Source organism: Tetrao urogallus (assembly GCF_951394365.1).
Source record: "Tetrao urogallus genome assembly, chromosome: 1".
NCBI classification, from domain to species: Eukaryota; Metazoa; Chordata; class Aves; order Galliformes; family Phasianidae; genus Tetrao; species Tetrao urogallus.
The window spans coordinates 107377162-107396227 of NC_136813.1; the positions used below are offsets into that span (position 1 = coordinate 107377162).

General features: G+C 39.7%; 1 protein-coding gene across 1 annotated transcript; it reads left to right on the top strand.

Annotated features, from left to right (window-relative positions):
• Positions 1–2248: 2248 nt before the first annotated feature.
• CD47 (CD47 molecule) lies at positions 2249–18404 on the top strand (the record flags this gene model as incomplete). Its single annotated transcript, XM_079539190.1, has 11 exons — positions 2249–2294; positions 4405–4755; positions 6000–6047; positions 9150–9239; positions 11731–11832; positions 12180–12272; positions 12619–12714; positions 14095–14184; positions 15469–15500; positions 17733–17757; positions 18379–18404. 11 exons carry the CDS (start codon positions 2249–2251, stop codon positions 18402–18404), a joined length of 999 nt encoding a protein of 332 aa, XP_079395316.1.
• Between the last annotated feature and the right edge of the window lie 662 nt (positions 18405–19066).

Below are 19066 nucleotides of genomic sequence, written 5' to 3' on the forward strand. Positions count from 1 at the left end.
TGCCTGCAGCAGCTTCACTTGCTGAACGCAGATAACGAATAATCAATAGCACTCCAAAGAGCTGTAAACCAGTATAAAATGGCAGATCGGTGCCTCGTAGTTATACTAAAATATCTGCCTGAGTTAAAGAGGAAAACCATGCCTTGGAAGAGAGGCACTCATGCAGTTTTCAAAAGACGTAAGCTACTTCTGTGTGAGCACTGAGGCCCACTGTGCAAGTCAGAGACAGGGCTGCCTTTTACAGGTTTGAGAAGTGTTCCTGTGCAAGCTTTTAGAGCACTGTGTGAGGACGGGACACATAGCACTGCAGGGTAAACAGAGAGGGAGATGGTCATACAGATGTTAGAAGTGGTTAAAAGCAGGCAGGTGTTCTGTCATAGCAAAGTCTGTATATCTAGCTTGGAAAGGGCAGCAGAACTGCCTAACAATTCTATCAGTAGGAAACCAAAGCATCAGAACTGCCTTGTGCTGCATAATCCATTGAAATTCTCATCAAGGAGAGGCACTGTAGAAGACAGAACATAGGAGAGAGCATTGCAGATGCATATCTAGAGAGATGGCACAGCTTACTCCAGAGAATCAGAGAAATTACATGCACAGGGAGCTATTGTTGGGACATTTGTGAAACCCAGTTCAGTAGTGTAGGAGACAGCACTTTATACAAAGCCATACTCTCACGCAAGGCTTCTGGCTCCACAAAATTTCCTATGAGCTCTGTTTTGCTTCGAGGCCAGCGTGGGTGTGCTGCGTGCTACCTTAGCAACGGGCGCATGCTGCATGCAGCTGTAGTCTTCTCCCTGCAGCAGAAGGAGAGCATCTCCCTGGTACTCTCACAGATGACATGCTGTGCAGTTCTGTACAGCACTGCTGCTGTTCCCAGTGCACAACTGTGGCTCTCAGCATCCTGGCACTTGGTCTGGGGACAGATGCATGAGCTATATCTGAAGCAGACATGCCTTCCCTTCTAGCTCTGCTTGAGCCTGCTTCTCCAGGCCTCCAGAGAACATCAGCTGAGGCAGTTTGGCAGGAGCAGGACCGGTTGCTTCATGCTGCTAGAGTCAGATGGCTCCCATTGCTGACGGCTATTTACTAAACCGGAATGCTGGGGGACTTCTGAGTGCTTTATGATTATCTGGATGAAACAAACACAGCAGGCGAGGCAGAGACGTCTGTCCACTAATCATATGGAGAGGACTGGGGGAAGACATGAGGAGAATGCAGGAAGTCTCTAAAAAGGGATAACAAAAGCATCTTCCAAACCAACATTCATGTCACAGCTAAAAAAATACCTGAAGATGAGACATTAATGGGAATTCACAGAGTTTCCCACAGCATTTTGATTCTGCCCTGGCTTCCACTAACTCATCCTCCATTGAACTTTGGGGCTTCTTAGAACATTCACACACACACACACACACATACATATATATAACTATGTGCTTACGCATGTGTTCCCCAAATATATCCAACAGCCGGTTTATTTTTTGTTTTCACACTTCCCCAACACACAGGGCTGAAAACAGAGTTATATATTAATAGCTCCAAACCTCTCAGGACAACTCTCCCATTACATGAGGCTGGTTGCAGTGAGCAGTACGTGTCCAACGCAGGAAGGACTGAAAGAGAGCCTGCGTCCTTTCGGCTTTTGACCGAGCGGTGTTGCCAAACGGGCTGCTACGAGAACGGCTCGTAAATCTCTTCGTCTTTTAACTCGGCCCCTCACTGCTCGTCCTCACAGCGCCCAGTTGACAACGGGCGGGGCGCTGGCAGCCCGCCGCTGGTCAGCACGGCCGGCATCTCCGCCAAGTCGGCCCGCCCACGCCGCCTCCGGCTCCCCGCGGTGCGAAGGGGGATCGCGAGCCGCCACCGCAGAGCTGGAGGGAAGGGACGATGAAACTAGGAGATGACGCTCGTGTGAAAAACACACCTACGGAACTCTAAGCTTCAGCCGCTCCCGCAGGCAACTCCCAGTTTCCTAGGAAGGGCGGGAGGGGAAAAATTGCGCCCGGGTCACAGCCTGGCAGATAGCGAGACTTGACTATTCCCCTAAGCAGAGCCGCCGTTAGCGAGCATCAGTGGCCAGTGGGCGGCTTGCCACGCCCCTCAACACAGAGGCCGCCCCGGCCAATCAGTCCCGCCCCGCTCTCAGCGCGGCTGCGCCCTTCCCGCCCGTCCGCTTTCCCGCTGCGGCGGCGGCGGCTCTGGAGGTCGGTCGGTAATCGGCTGTGCTGCCCGCTGGCGCTCCGCCATGTGGCTACTGACCGCAGGAGCGTTCTTTGCCGTCCTGGGCGCAGGTAGGTGGGGACGGAGACCCCCCCCGCTCGGCCTTTGACGCGGGGCTCTGCTGTGAGGAAGGGGGGTTGGCGCGGCCGCTACCCAGGGGAGACGGTGGGGAGGAGGGGCCGGGAGCTTCGGCTGGGAGCTGCTGGGAGCCGGGATGCGCCGAACTGGGGCGGAACCGGGTGTCGGCTGCTGCCCGCCGCCCCGTGCGGAAATCGCGGTCGGTTTCTTACGGCTCCTTCAAAAGGATTGGAGCGTATCGGCTGTGGTGAACGCTGAGATGGTTGAGTTGCTTCCTTCAGTTGAAAATCGCTTTTCTCGCTGAAATGGAGCCGGTGCGGGGTGTCGATTCGTCCTGCGAACTTGTGAGCTCTAAAGGGGAGTAAAACAGAAAAAAAAAAATTAGAAGGAAATTTACTACGGAGTTAAATTATTGTAGGCTTAAAGTGGAGGGGATGCAAAGTCCATTCCTAGAAGGACAGCTCGAGAGCTTCTAACTGTGTGTACTTATCCTTTCTGGTAGAAATCCTTGTCCCAGTCCATCGTATTCGATTTGGGTACAGTTTTGGAGTTGATTTTTTTTTTTTTTTTCTGCTTTTGTTAGTTGTTTGTTTGTTTGTTTGTTTGAGTTACATGGCTAAACATGCAGCATAACGTGTAGATGGAGGAATATTAATTCGTTGTAAAGTGCTGTTATGTATGGTGCGTGTTTAATCATGGAATTGCTCAGGTTGGAAAAGACCTTAAGGATCATCAAGTCCAACCGCAACCTGACCGTACTACCCTAATCTGTTAATTACAAGCTCTGTTAAGTCAGTAGTAAGCTGTGACTGGTTTGAGAAAATGAAGACTGTGTCAGATGTGTGAATATCGGGACTTGATGATCCTCATGGGTCCCTTCCAACCCGGGGTATTCTGTGATTCTAAGTCACTGATCTGACTCACTGCAGGTGCACATGAGCGTGCTTACAGTTAGGGGTGGTGTCGCCTTACAGTAAGCGGCAGTCTTTTCTCACCTTTGGGCTTTATCAGGCAAATATAGTCAGACTTCTGAATGATTACTGCTGCTGGGAATTCCAGGAGCGACTACTGTTGAACTGAGCTGTGGTTTTGTATGAATGATTGAAAATATTGGGAAGGAAGAATTGAAAGCCTTTGTACTTGGCAATCAAGCTAATTCATTTAACCTTTCTTTGGATCCCTGGTGTAATGCTGGCCTTATACTTCTTGTTAATCTCAAGAACTGATGAATGGATCTTCAGATCGAATCTCAGCATTGATTTTGAATCCTTCTTGAAACAGTGGTTAGTAATACCCTTTTAGAATTGTGGGGGGAGAAAAAGGGTAGAAATGGGAGCGATAAAATGATAACACTGATATTTATTTTTTTTTTCCAGTAGATGATATTGCTAGATGCATTAGTTACAGTAGTTTATAAAACAGGAAACCTATTGTTATAAATTCTACTTTCAGTTTTGTTTGCTATATGTTCAAATGCTAAGAATCGTGTCTTGCATGTTACTTCATGTATGCTCCTCCAATGGGCAGAAAGGGGAAATGAAAGAAATGTGTTCAATCTGCAGGCTTTTGGCTCCACCTGGAGAGAGAAACAAATGGCAACTTTTTTTTTTTTTTTTCCATTAAGCTGCATTGCCTTCCTGTTCTGAGAAGTATAGAGGTAGAAACGTTTTCCAGTGTCCTTAATGAGCTGTAAGGGATGCTTTGTGGAGTGGATGGTGTTGCACTTCCATTTCTAGATAGCTGTGTGCTCAGCAGCAAGAATTGGAACATCGTTGGAACTGCTTGTGGTCAGTGTTACGTGCTTGCAGTGCAGAAACCAAGCCTCAGTGCCATGTTTCTCTGCGTGGCATTTTTGAGGAAGTGTCCAAGATGGCAGCCTGAAGTCTTATTACTATTATTAATTCATAATCGACTTTGATATCTGCATGTTACATGGATATTTTTCTTTTGTTACTTCCTTAAAGCAGGGTTTTTCTTCTTATTTCAATGGAAGAGTTTCTATTTTCCCAAGTCTCACGTTGCTATGCTTTTTCTTCTGTTTCTTTCATCTCTTGCGTATTAAGAACTAATGCTGAATGTGTCCATCTTCATTTTTCTTTCCAGGTTCCACCCAGCTGGTGTTTAATGCAGTAGATTTTGTTGAAAAATATGCCTGTAATGATACAGTGGTTTTACCTTGCATTGTGATTAACCTAAAGGAGAACAATGACAGCAGCATGCATGTTTCATGGAAGAGACAAGGACAAGTAATTTTTTCTTTTAGTGGACCAGAACGGCAGACTTACAGGCATGAGTCAGTTCCATCAGCTAACTTCCTTTCGAAGATGGATTTATCTAAGGGTGTTGCCTCACTACAACTTAAAAATGCAGAAGCAACGGATGGAAATTACAGTTGTGAAGTAACAGAATTAAACAGAGAAGGAGAAACAAAGATGGAACTTAGAACTCGTATGGGTGAGTTATCTGTCGTTTTTTACATGATATGCTGGGAGTGAAAGACAAGATTTTATGGGAAAGGGAAATTAATGATTGTGTAGTAATGGCTGAAGATTATCTGTCAGATCTGATGAAATTTGTTTTCCCACATCTTTTAGGTTATATAGTTGGTGGTGTTTCTAGCACCCTTCAGTTATTATGTTACATATTGAAACATATTCTTAATATCTTTGTAATACTGGGATGGATACATTCATCAGAGTGGCAGCAGAGATCGTATGTTTGATGCATTACATTTTGCAATCTTTAGCTGTGTTGGAAAAAAAATATGAGTAGAACTAATAGAAACTTTTCATAAGAACTCTAAAACTTGATCTAAAGGCACACTGTTTTTTGGTGAAGTTGGAAACGGTACTGCTAGCTGCTAAATCGTTAGGATTATCTAGCATTAAACGTTTTCTTTGGACAATGTTAGATTAAAAACAGTGGTGACCAAGCAATGGCTTTCTTGTTTGTGAGCCATTTTACCTTCTCCTGCCTGATGCTGCCCATGTGCTGTAGTGCCTTAGCTGATGAATAACAGTATCTACTATACGCATTCAGTCTGTCAAGTGTTCTGGTAGAGGTGGTTTGCACTGGATGTGTGTATTGTTTATCTGCTTTGTGCAGCACACTTTTTTCTTGCTGCTGGAAGGTTTTTCAGAACTGAATGCATTGCACGTGCATAGCATGTACATACATAGCATGTACATGTGGAGTCTTACTTGTCCACTGTGGAATTGTCTTAGGAGATATATATATATATATATACACACATATATATATATATATATATATATATATATATATATACACATATATATATATATATATATATATATATATTTTGCTCTTAACTGAGTGACAAATGCTGAAACTATCTCTGAATATCAAGCAGATGCTACTTATGTTCTGCTGCAGACATCTGCGTAGTTTACAGCTGGGCCTAATTATAGAGTTAATCGTATGCATTGCAAAACAGATGTAATCCTGAAATAAACTGAGAGGAGTACAGCCACCTTTTTTTTTTTTTTTTACTTGTTAGAGAGGTCAGTGATTATTTTCATAAAATATTGCATATAATACAGGATGCGATTTCATTATTGTTTGGGGTTTTTTAGCTTTTTTTTTTTTTTTTTTTAGCTTTTATGCTTAGATCTTAAAAGAGGTATAAAGTCTACAAAGCAGGAAACTGATGTAACTTTTCTAATTTCATTTTCTAGTTGACAGTTGCGACGAGGAAAAACCTCCAACACCAGTGGATAAGTGTGGTTAGTGAAGAACTTCTAGTTGCAAGCTTATGATAGCTTTTAGAGAATATACTAGAAAATATTTTGAATTTACTCTTTGTATCTGAGGGCTTAACTGAAGGTAAAACAGCTCCTTGCTCCATTAACATCTTCTGCATAATCTTCTGGAATTTGTTTTAGAGAGACTTCTGAGGAGGAGGTACAGTACAGGAGGGGAGCTTAGAAGTGGGCTGGTGAGCAACAGCCATTTTGAATTAGTCTCCACTCTGTTGTTTCTGAGCAGTCAGCTCACACTGTTATTACCAATGCTTTGCAATGGTTTTTATAGAGGCGATGTTATTAGAGCCAACTATTCTCCACTTTGCAGAAAGCATGCTCATAGGAACTGGGTGGCAAAGTGAGCAAGGTTTTCATGCCACACTTTTTTTCTGAGCAAGTATCTTCATAGGATATTAACCACAAAAGAATGTGGTTTCTACTGCATGAGTTCCCGCTCCCTGCTGAGTCTGGAAGTCTTATTAATTTGGAGCTGGCTTCCTTATGTGGACTTTCAAAAAAAAAAAAAAAAAATGTTCTTAGCCAGAAGTTTGAGTTCTGTGAAGCACTGGATTAAGTGAAACGTGTTAGCAAGAAAATGTGTTGAGCTGTTCTATTTGCATGTTGCTTGTCCCAGCAATGTTATGAACATCTCCATACCCAGAGTGCTTTTGGACTCCGAGACCTGCCCGCGCTTGGTGCTCCTGTGTTGCAGCCTGAAATCCTAGCATGTACCAGCAGGCTTTGTGGCTGCCTCTCTGTGTGTTTAAAGTAGGTGGTAATGCCACCTGCAAGTGGTGCTACTTCTCAGCCTGCGGATCTGTTTGCTTTCAATTCATGAGTAATTCCTTTGCATTGAACTCTGTCACCAAGTCTTGCCTGTAGGGTTTGGTTTATCCAAAGGATGGCAACGCTGCGGTCAAGTTGCTATTCAATATCGGTGTCTTTTCTTTGAAAATGCACATAAAGCAAAAAGCTGTAATGTAATGAGTTAGGTGAGGTTTTTTTCGCCGTAAGAAAGTTGACAGATGTTCCTCCGTTTCTCTGCCTGTAGTATCTTTTGTTAATTTTCTTGTATTTATGTTGTAACTGTGGTATATCTTATGTTTCCTAAGGAAGCAAAAACTGTAGTAATTGTCATAGCATCCATGTTTCCATCTGCTGCCTTGACTATGGTACCGCAGAGCTCCATTCTTGGGATCCTGTACCAACGTCAGTTTCTTTGGCTTGTTTAACCAGAGATTGAACTCCTGGGTTTTATAAGCCCATGCTGGCTACAGAGCCTGTTTCTTAAGGTGGTCTGTAGTCACAGTGAATTAGTAGCACTAGATATTCTCAAAGAGACATTCCTGTAGTGTCTTAGCACAAAACAGTACAGCTTAAGACCAGTACTAAGAGGTGTTTATTGGCACCAGAGGGCTGCAGACTTGCTTTCCTGATGTTTGATCAGTTTGAGGACTGATCTCTGTGTCAGTGCCACAGTTGCACTGAGTTTCTGCTGAAGCCCTTTGCCTCAGTTATGTTATTACTAATAGGAGGTCATTACTGCAAGGCAAATTCTAATTTGTTGGGAAATATGCTGCCTGGTACTAGAGTTATATATTCCCTGTGGCAATAGCATAATGCAGTGGCGTGAGTCCAGATAACACGTGCCACGTCTTGGTATTATGGTAACTTGCACTGGATTGCAACAGCTGCTGTTGTAAGAATCATTTCCTTATGCTGGGTGTGAGTGTTAACACAGGGTGAGAAATGTGAATGGCAGAATGTAAGCCAGAAGGCTGTCTTAGCCAAAAATTTGGGAGAAGTCAAATGCAGAAATAAGACTTGCTAATAAGGATAAAGTATCCCTGAAATGCATACCTTTCACGTGCTGATTTTTACTATCCTGTTTCAAATAATCTGCAAAAATTCATATACCTTTGCATGTAGGTATTCATTTTGGGAGGGAGGGAGGAGGGGAAGGGCTGGAAGCAGGGATTTCATGTGGAAAAGTATTGTCTTACCATGAAATAATGCTTTCCTTCCTTTTAGGTATTACTGTTGCTTTAGAAATGTGAATCTTGTCTTTAACAGAACAGTCGAGCCAAAAAAATTATACATAATTAAGTCTTCAATTTTTACTTAAACTTGCTCTCTATGGAATTTACAAATTTCAGTCTGTCCTCAAGGTATTACTTGCCATTGGGAGTTGTGAGGTATTGCTACTTTAATTTCCATGTTTCTGGAGCTGCAGGTAGAGTTTTGAAATGAATGTGGAGAGTAAGTGCAAGGAGTATGCACCTAAATGAAGATTAGCCATTTCTTTGCAAATGAGTGTGGAGGCAGAGGAGCAGTGGCGAGTATAATGTAAGAGAAGACAACTTTGGCTTTCACTGTGTAAGTTTAAATGACGTTATCTGCAGAGACGCTGGAATCAACTGCATTTTCCAGTTCAATGGAGATGTTTTCAGAATTGCATGTTGGATGGTGGCCTGCACGATCTTGCAGCACGAGTGACTGAACAACCCGAAGGCATCCAAAATGCACGGGGCGAGCAAAGCTAAAAGGATGATGATTGGAAGACTTGAAGGAAAATGAGTGATTTCTAAAATTAACGAAGCAGTGTTTCCCTCTAACGTAGGCTGGTTCCTCATCACGTCTGGACGTTTTTCAGGAATTGTAGCAGTTGGGAATAGAGTAGAGCAGCTGGGGAGGCATCATATTGGATGTTATTCTTGCCTAAATTCCACAGTTAGCCAAATACACAATTTTTCTGTGTTATTTGGCAGTTCCAAAGCAAGCTAGCTTGTGCTGCCACACAATATTATAAACATAACTTCCGTTGCACTGGAGTTTAGGACCTCCAGTTTGCAAAGGTTACAGTGAGTAGAGATACTGAAAAAAATAGGTTGTCACACAAGACTGGAGTGAAAATTATGTAGGTAAAAGTCACAGCTTTCATAGCATAAAGACTTATAACAGGCTAACTATTAAATACCATCTTAAGCAGCCTAGAGGATAGCCAAAAAAGGTGCAATACGTGTAAAGCTGGCAATTTTTGTGTGTTTGTTTTCCTCCTACCATTTTTCTTTGTTTATTCTCTAGAACGGCAGTTCGACCTAATCCAAAGTATTGTCATCTCAGCGTTGCTGGTCTTCATTATTGCTCTTTGCTGGGCTCAGTTAGGTGTTATTGGTGAGTACTGACTCTTTAATTCTTTGCAGCTATTGATTTGTCTTCCGATTGCTTATGTGAAGGCATCTGCAGGTTGAATGGTGGTGCCTAAATCTAGAAGAATGTGTAGTAGAATTGATCCAGATAATACACAGTGGGGTACTATGTAAGCTTTGTCAAATAATTGTTTGGTTTCTTCTGGAATCTTCTCCTGATCACTCAAACTGTTATTTACGTTTATTTGTTGAAGGTAAGATATTACAGCCTAAAAGGTCTGGTTCTAACAGAGCTAGTCTACTGTATGGTAATGTTTTTGCTGCCAGTGTTGTTTCAAACTAGAACCTTTGTTTTGCACATATGGAAGTTGATAATCTACTGTCCTAGATTAAAACAAGGAAGCATTATTTCACTGTTGGTTCACCTTGACAATACTGGATGATTGGAAGCAAAAATATCTTCATTTTATGGTTGTAAAATCAATGTTAGGGGCAGTTCATTCTCTCTTCATGTAAAATTATACATTAATTTCTTGGCACTGGCAGAGTTATAATTTTAACGCTAACATCAATGATTTTGTTAGAAGTTTTCAGAGGCAGTGCATCTATCTGTGTCAGAAATCCTTGGCATTCTTCACACAACAGTGTCCAACATGTATAGTTCCCTGAGGTGTAATTTGTTACATCAGTCTTTGAGCTTTTTCAGCCTCTTTCAGTTTGCAGGCTTCTGCTTAGAGTCAAGTCTATAGGAAATGATAGAAAATCACATTCAGATTGATTTATAGTTATCACATTCAGTTATCTAGATATACTTTGCTTTGGTAACTTCTCACGAACCTCTAAAAGTGATAAGTGAACCTTCAAAGGTCCATCTGTGGTCAAAGGTTAAAAATTAATACGTAGAGATCTTAATGACTTTATTTCCAGAATGTTAGATTCCTGATTTATTTTTTTTTTTTCTCCTCGTTATTATTTATAGTGATTTAAGACTCTGATCTGTTGTGATATGTTCTGGAACTGTCATTTGTACCAGAACTAGCACATTTTTAGCATTTTGAGAGCAAAGTGATAATTGTCCTAGGATAACCGTGGATGTGTATCCATGGAGAAGCAGTCCTTTTACAGGAATTAAGTTGAGCCTGCTTGGTTTTATTGCAAGCTCTGACTTCTCTGGGGAAAAGCAAACCTACAACCTCCAGCTAATTAACTGTGGGTGTACTTACTCTTTATTTTTTTCCCTTATACTTTGCAGTATTTTAATTAACCTGTGAATCCAGTGATGCTGTGCTGTACCTTTAAGTGTATTTAGAACAAATGTATTTATTAAACTGGGTGTTTCTTTCTGTGTGTTACCATGAATTACATGTTTTGGGGGGATGGTAGAAAGTGTTCTTCTTGTTTGTTTGGGGTTTTTCTGTTAGTTTGGTTTTCCTCCAGGATTAACTTTGAGGAATTGAGTGTAGTGTACCCATTACTTAGTTCTGCATTTGAGTTTAACTTTCCTTGTCAAGTGTATCTGTAATATGAAAGAATAGCAGTTTCTAGCACGTATGCAGGATTTTTTTTCCTACTGCTGCTACTCTTCAAATTAAGTTGCTGGTTTAAATGGTGGTCTTATTTAGGAGTGTGGCTGGGACCCTGTTCTGTTAGACAACGCGAATGTGATGAATGAGTTTTAGTTACAAGAAACAACATTTGGTAACCTATCTGTAGGTAAAATTTTGTCGTGTATACCCTCTAAACTTTTATCCTAGTGGTCTGATGTTGTTTTAACATGGTGAGGAGGATGTTAATTTTATACATGCTCCTTGTTATTTCTTCTGAAGTTATTTACTGTATTTGTTCCCTGCTAGAGATTACTGACTTTATTATATACCAAGAATGTTGGTAAGTGAATTTTCAAGCTTGCAGCAAGCACTTCCTATTTTGTTGCTTTTCCTGTGTAAGGCAGGGAAAAACACACATTGTACTGTTCCTTCTTTTCTAAAGACTTCCCAAGTGCTACTGGTTTGAAAGCCTTCAGTGGAATCAACCATTGCTGAGGTGGCAGCTATATGTAGATCATTCTTACCTACTCATCCCCAAAACATTCTGGTGAGACAGGAATATCACCCTGTTGCACATCCAAGACTGCATGGAGTCACTGGGAAGAGAATTTCTGAATCCGTGTTTGATGCTCACCAGAGTAATAAATCTGCTATAGTGTTAATTAAATATCAATAATTCACCTTCTTGAATTAACCTGCACTGTGGCCCAGAGTTATTTTGATAGCATTGCACCTGAAGGTGGAATTAAGAATTCTAACTAAAACGGTGGTTCCAGGTTTCACTTATCTTAGTAGGCCGTATTGACCATATCAAACAATGAAAGCAGATGAAATTTTAATGATAATTACAGTTTTAAGTCTTAGGAGTTCTTGATGAAAACAGTCCTATAACACTGTGCATATTTTTGTGTGATAATCTGCATGTCTGATCAGTGTCCTCACACTTTTTCTTTTGGTTTTGTTTTTAAGCATTAAAATGTGAAACTGTACGTAAGAAGAAAAAGCACATCACTGTAGCATGTAGCATCTTCACAGTCATTGCTGTTGTAGCTGTCGTGCTTTTTATCCAAGGTAAGCGTAACAAATTTGCCTTCCTAGGTTAAGGGAATAAGAGCACAGATCCGTCTCTTCCGTACTGTTGTATGAAGTTAGTTGCCATCTCTTAACTGCCACCTACTAATTTTGCAATGAAGAAAACTCTAGAATACAATAGAAACAGCACTGGGAATGTCAGGCCTTCCTAAGTGTTCGTGGGGAGGGGATGCAGACTCCACATTGTTTTCTATTTTCTGTGCTGGGATAAATATTAGGGGAACTGGGATTCTTTGAGGACTCTGAAAATTTGATGTTCTCCATTTTTACTTTGTGCTTTATTTGAATGATTTCTGTTTTTCTAATTTCTGTACAACTGTTTGCAGATGGCAGTATTAGCATGAATCAAATTGGTCTTGCTTTTACCGTACTACCTGCTGGGATGCTGATGGTGCTTCAGTACTCTATATTTAAAATGGGTAAGTGTTTTTTATTCACCAACTCCAGAACGTTCTGGTAAAATAACCGAGTATCCCCTCCATACATAATTCACATAATCTGCATACTATTTCACTTTTTTGTAAGTAGATTGTAGGTGCTATGATAGCATGCTGGTTTATGGTATCTCAAAACAAAATGTTTAACTTACACACATAATGCAGGATCCCTGAGTGACTTGCACAGTTTTTTCCCTGCTCCGACTGGCTGAGTTTGGGATCTAGGAGAACCTGGGTTTTTTTTGTGTGAATGACCTACCTTCTGTATCTCTGTAGCTGAAACTTAAAAATGACAAGTTTCTTTTTCCCCTCCGCCCCTCTTTTCCAGTTCTGGATGATCTAACACACAAAGGATATGCTCTGATGGGCTTTCAAGTTGTGGGTTACATAGTTGCTGTGGTTGGCTTTGCGCTGTCTGTCTCAGGTAAGCAAGTTATCTTCTGAAAGTGTCTTTTTACTTTTATTTGTACCTGATGTTTATTTCTAACACAAAAATACTATGAAAATAGCTTCAGTACATTGAATGTTAGCAAGTAATTCATGTGAATAGGGCTACTTTGTTAATGCCCTTTTATGTGGTGAAAGAAGAATGGCCTAAAGGCACTATTGTGTTATATTTTCAGTAGTATATCTGACATGACTGCATTTTATGAGCAATTACCTTAAAAGTAGTTTTTTTGAATTGTTTTAGTTTTTGCAGTAGTTAATTGAACCCTGAATCACCTGAAACAACCACTGACCTTTTTCACTGAGACCTAAAGACCTGAGACCTTAAAAACAAAACAAATAAATCCCAAATGGAGCTATAACTGTTTCCTAATGTTTAACAAATAAATCAGAAATTTGTTGTTAATCTTTACTTGTATGGAAATTGTAACTGAATTGGGAGGTGGCGTTAAGCCACTTAAGGTAAGTACAGGAACAGTAAACTTGGAAGCATTCTTGAACTATTTAAGCCTAGTAGTGGCTGACATCTTGTTTTAGCTCTGAGAAAATCAACCACTGATGTAAACAAGCACCAACTGTCCCCTTTCCTTTGTTTTACCCCTTTTTTGTTCTCCCTACCCAAAAGACCACAGAAAACCCAGCAACTGAGGAGAGGGTGAATTTAGAATTAGCTATCCTTAGCTGTGTGTTTAGTTGTAGCATACATACTCAGGTTCATTCAAGGCACTGGTACATCTGATTTATCGCTTCATGAAGACATTTTTAATTATTTATCTGGTTGGAGATTTAAAGGAAAAATTTCTCTTTGCAATGGGTTCTGAAGATTTCTCCATTCTGAGCGAAATGATGGACCTTTCAATGGAGCTTTGATTTGAGTCTTTTGTTTAATATTTATGGAAATATTTGTGAGGAGCACCTAAACGTTGTCTAGTAGTATGTAAAAGTGAAATAGAGCTATAGGAGATTCCTGATAGGTGAAGTGTTATGTTCTAGGGGGATCAAAATGGGGGATGGTTTTATTGTGCTCGAAGAGAAATTCACACTCTTTTCAGAAGGATGTTTTCACAGGTCATAAAGAGTAGATGTTAGCTCTTCTGCTGCAAGTTCAGCTCAGTGACCTTTAGGTGTCATTAGATAGAGCCCATCCCAGGATCACTTCACAGGTAGTAGCTGCGTCCCCCTTTAAGGCCTTAGAAAGATGCAGAAGTAGTTGGGGGGGGGGGAGGGTTGAAAGAAATTGATCACTTCTGTTTTTATCGAACCTATTTATTTGAGTATTCATTTATTTCTCCAAAGTTTGTTATTTGTCAGTTGATACAATGCCTTCTTTTTTTATTATTATTTTTTTTTTTAACAGCCTGTCCTTCAGTCCTCCTGTCTGTTGTAATTGCCGGCTTAGTTGTTATGGCTGTTGCGGATCTTCTTGCTCTGGTTTATGTCTATAGTTGTAAGTAGCATCCAATATTCTGCACTAATTCTATTTATTTTAGATTTCACAATTATGTAGTTTAAAAAAAAAAAAACTACACTAGAAAGTTGACTAAGTTGGCTTTTGTTTCACAGAGATGGTGGAGTATCTTGAGTGAAAAATAAAACTTCAGACATATTAGGAAAGCCAACACTTATAACAAGTGTGTTTCAGTTTAAGCTCTGCATTTATGCAGCTGCCTAGCTGAAGGTTAGCTCTGAAAGAGCAAAAGACTTTCAAGAACTCTGTAGAAAGGGTTACAAAGTGGTGTAGATAGCAGCTTATTGTAGATACATGCAGGATATGAATTTTGAAGAAGCAATATCTACCTAATGATTTCCACAGTTTAGATGTAGGTTAAAATAAGAGCACTTTGAACGAGGACCTCTTGTTTTAGTGAATCCTGGTTTTCTTGTGCTTATTGCCAAGAGGAAAAAATAGCAACACTTTGTTTCAGAAACTGGTCTGGTCCCCAGATCTCAAAAAGAGGAAAGACCTGAAGGTATGAAATCCAGTCAGGCCTGCTAAGTAAGCATAAAGCATATCAACGCTGTGTGATGGAATGTGGTGCAGACATCTCCAAGCTGGTGCACCACAGCGTAACACTATGTGGACTTTATAATTTGTGTGTGAGAGAGCAGAGAAGCTTTGTTTGCTTCAAGCTGTGAATGAAGGCTCTTCAAACAGCTTGTCAGTTTGGATTCAGAACTATACAATTGAAGATGCATTGCTTCCAGAGTTGAGATGGTTTGTACAGTCACCTAGTCTGCAGTGAATTATGTGATCTTCCCAGTTCAGTATGTACACACCATGTTTGGCATGGTTAGAAATAATAGGCCCTGAGACCAGGAGGGATTCTATTAAAGGAGAATATAAGGCAGAAGATGCAACATCTGGTAACTGAGATGAAGACAGAACATGAGGCAAAGCCTTTTAGCAGTGAAAGTCTTTTTTTTTTTTTTTTTTTTTTTTTTTTTTTTTTATGTTGAGCCATTTACAAAGCTTGTATAAAATAAGCACGAAGGAAAATATGTAGTGTAACTCATAGCTGAATGTCTTCAGTGAAATAGTAGATTGCACATAAATATTTGGTTCCTAAACAGAGGAGCACTTAGAGGCTTTTGGAATTCAGAGGTAGTATTAAATAGGTATGGATAGAGGAAGGTGCAGTTTAGTGTTGCTGCTCTTCCAAGTTAAACCGGTAGATAATTTTATTTGGTTGATCATTTGTTCTTCCTTTTAAAAAATTTTTTGTTGTTATAGGTTCCAGAATGAAAGATCATCAAACTCCAAGGGTAAGCTTAAAATTAATAAATTTGGGGTGACTAGATGGCTCAGGGGATTTTAGTGAGATACTGAGCCTTTCTTCACTAGTTCGAATTCAGACCAGGTTGGTAGCAAGCAAAAGTTCTGGCTGTGTAACAGATGTCTAATGTTGAGTGAGTTGGTGGTCTTCATTGTCCCTATTGAGTGCGTCTTCAGTACTGTAATTGCAACCCTTATGGAGTGTTGTGCTCAGAGTTTGAAGGGATGTCACAAAAAGGTGGTGAATGTGAATGGGAGTTTGGTGTCTTTACAATGCACTCTTAGGCATGAATTTATAAAGACCATTGGTTAATGTTTGTTTTTTTTTTTTTTTCTGTTAAGGTGAGTGCATAACAATTTCGTTTGTTCGGTTTTTATATAGGTGGCTTATAAGAAAGGTTTAGGGTTTTGTTTTTTTTTTTCCTCGTGGCCTTTTAGTACAGAACCCTTGATGTTTTCTTGAATTCCCATCTATACAAATGCAATAGCCTTTCTCTTTTTTGATTTTCCTTTAATGCCCCTTAATTTGATGAAAAAATCTGAAATCAGAGTGTCTGTCTTTAGGTGACACAGAACAAATGGGAAAACACTTTTTTCTACAACAACAACAAAGATTATTTCACACATTTTCCCTGTTTTCTAGAATACACATTTTCTAGAATAATAATTCCTGAAACAGTAACTTTCACAGAATGACATAGTATTTCCTAGAGGTCCAAGAATGTAAACTTTCTATTTCTGAAGTTTTGCAGAAGCAAGTGAAAAGAAACAGATATAAAGTATCGATAAAACTGTGTTGTAGTGGGGAGTGTGACACATACTGAGTGATTTCATTTTGTAGGTGGCAGCCATCATTCGAGATGCATTCTCAGGTCTCTATTTCAGACCAGACTGTAGAAGAAAGACATGTTTTATTAGTGAGGTGGAAGAGCTGATAATGGAGAGAAATTGATTTATTCTTTGATTTTTCTCCGTTCCCATTTAAATAATAATATTTTAGAGGATTTGTCACCTTACTTGGGGAAGTATGTGAACTTGACATTTTTTCTTTAAGAAAATATATAAGAGAGAAAAAGAGGAGGTTCACGAAGCTCATGGCACTTCTCAGCTCGTTCTTAACAGTGTATTACAGATGCACTTCAGTCAGAATGCAATCCCACCTGCTTCTAACATGCTCCTGTTTTCTTGTAAAATGAAGGCAAACAGAGCAAGAGGAGATGTTTTTTTTTTTCCTTAGTTTTTCTCTGTAAATGAGCTTTGATATACAAATCAACATGTGAGATATCAGCATCCTTTGTGGCTGTTTCTCTTTGAGCTGTTTTCTTTTTGGGATAGTTTTATGCAAGGATTTGGCAATTAAAGAAATGGCCGTAATGTATTATGTGGTGAACATCATTACTCTGAATTGAAGACAGGAATAAAATCTAAAGCTCTGCCCACTAAAAACACACTTCTTGTAGTTTAAATTAGTGGTGTGTCAGAGGAATTTGGGTGACAATTTGTACCCATCAACTTAGTCACAGTGAAAATTGTGTGGATGCGTTGCTTGTTTCCACTGAGGGTTGTTCAGCGTTTTTGCTTTGAGGTAATGAACAGATGAGAAATAGTTTTGAACAAACACTTTTATTCTGTGTAATCTAAAGACTAACGAATACTTACTGTTGGTGGAGGGCTTCATTTTGATCGTGGGGCATGCTTACAAAATGATGCTTGATTCTTTCTTGAGGCTGAGGGGGAAAAGGTGCGTATTTTGATATCTGCCAATCTTAACCAATTGCTAATTTGCTTGTGTTATTTCTGATTATTTACCAAACTAAATGCACAACTGTGGTATGTTTCCTTCTGAGGAAGTGACACTCAGTTGCTTGGCTACTTTTTTTTTTTTTAATCATGCTGTTTTATTCCTAACCATTGATCGAATTGCAGAAATAATCCGGTAGGTTTTAGGGGTCACAAGTAGTGTTGCCAACACCTTCTGCTGCCACCTTGAGGTGGCATCTGAGGAAAAAATTACAATGGGGAAAAGTAATCTGGAGAATGTAGTTATTGATTTTAAATTTCAGGGGAAAATTCTTGTCATTACCTGTGTTAACATCCAGCTTTCTTGATTTTTGTAGAATCACTACTTACTGTATATGTCAATTAGAGTAATTTAACTGTGGCGAGCCAAAAGTAAACATGAAGACATTTTATACATATATATATTTTTAAATGTTTTGCAGAAAGCTGTAGAAGAACCACTAAATGGTAGGTGATATTCAAGGCTTACCTTCTAATTAAGGGATTAATTATGGAAGTAATTAAGAAAAATAATTGTAGCTCCCAGTGCAACAGCACTGAGCTGGCAGATAGAGCCATGTAAACTGACATACATGAGTCAGTAAGTTTGATCTCTCACTGAAATAATGTCTGCAGTTCCAAACCCTCTGCTCTTCCAAACCCTGCTGTTCCTTCTAGCCAGTGCCATCACTTGGGGGCTGTTTTGGAACAATTGTAATACCTCAGTATATTGTGCCCATCCCACTTTTTTTTTTTTCTTTCCCTTTTAAAGGTGGTGTTAATACTACTTTATAAGCATTTATTTTAGTGGAAAACTTGTGATTGTAGCAAAATCTGTCATTCAGAACAATATCAGAACTATGGTTCTGATATTTCCCTGAATTGGGAAATTCTGATAGCGCTTAAGATTCAGGAAAGTTACAGTGAGAAACAGATGACTAAAACATCATTTTGCTATTCTGTTCACTAACTGGCATGCTCAGTAGTAACAAATTCTAAAATTAATTTTAAAATTAATCTGTAAACATTAATTGTGAAGTATTTCTTTCTGTCTGGTCTGTTACTAATCCATTTGCTTGGCTTTTAAAGATACAAAAGGAGTGATGTTAGAATGATGGTGAGTCAAATTTACATCTTCAGCTATTTATTGTAATGTTTACTTGGGGATTTTGATGTTTAGAATTAGTGTAGTGCTTGGAGGGGAGGTGTAGTGCAGGTGCTGCTCTTAATTAAATCACATTTAGTTGACCAGAGAGAAAATACTTTCTGAATTTTTCTAAATGTGTATTTTCTGATGGGGGGGGGGGGGGGAAGTATATTTTTAAACAGTGAAGGGGATGGGTTGGTGAGGGAACTGTTGACTAGTATGGTTTTGATTAAATGTGAGAAGTCAAATACTTTGCTGCTTTTCTGTTGATACAGTCTGATAAGATGCATGTACTCTTCTGTGGGTCATGGGTGATTGTATTTGTGTAGAAGTTGTTTAATATTTTAAATATTATTAAGCATCAGACTGGTCTCACTTAGGAGTTTAAATTTTAGGTTAGATGCTTAGGTTTAAAATTAAAGCAGATGTTTACTCATGCTTTTCTGCCCTTCCCTTTAATGGGAGTAGGATAAAAAGAGCCACTCATTGATGCTATAGGTAGTTCTGCTTATTGCTGGAAACTGAGCAAGCCTGTCATGAAGCATCACTAAACCTTAAACCGAAAGCTTCTGCATCAAAAAAACCAATTCGGTAGTCAAGAAAAAGGGCAGGGCCACATTAAGCCTCCTG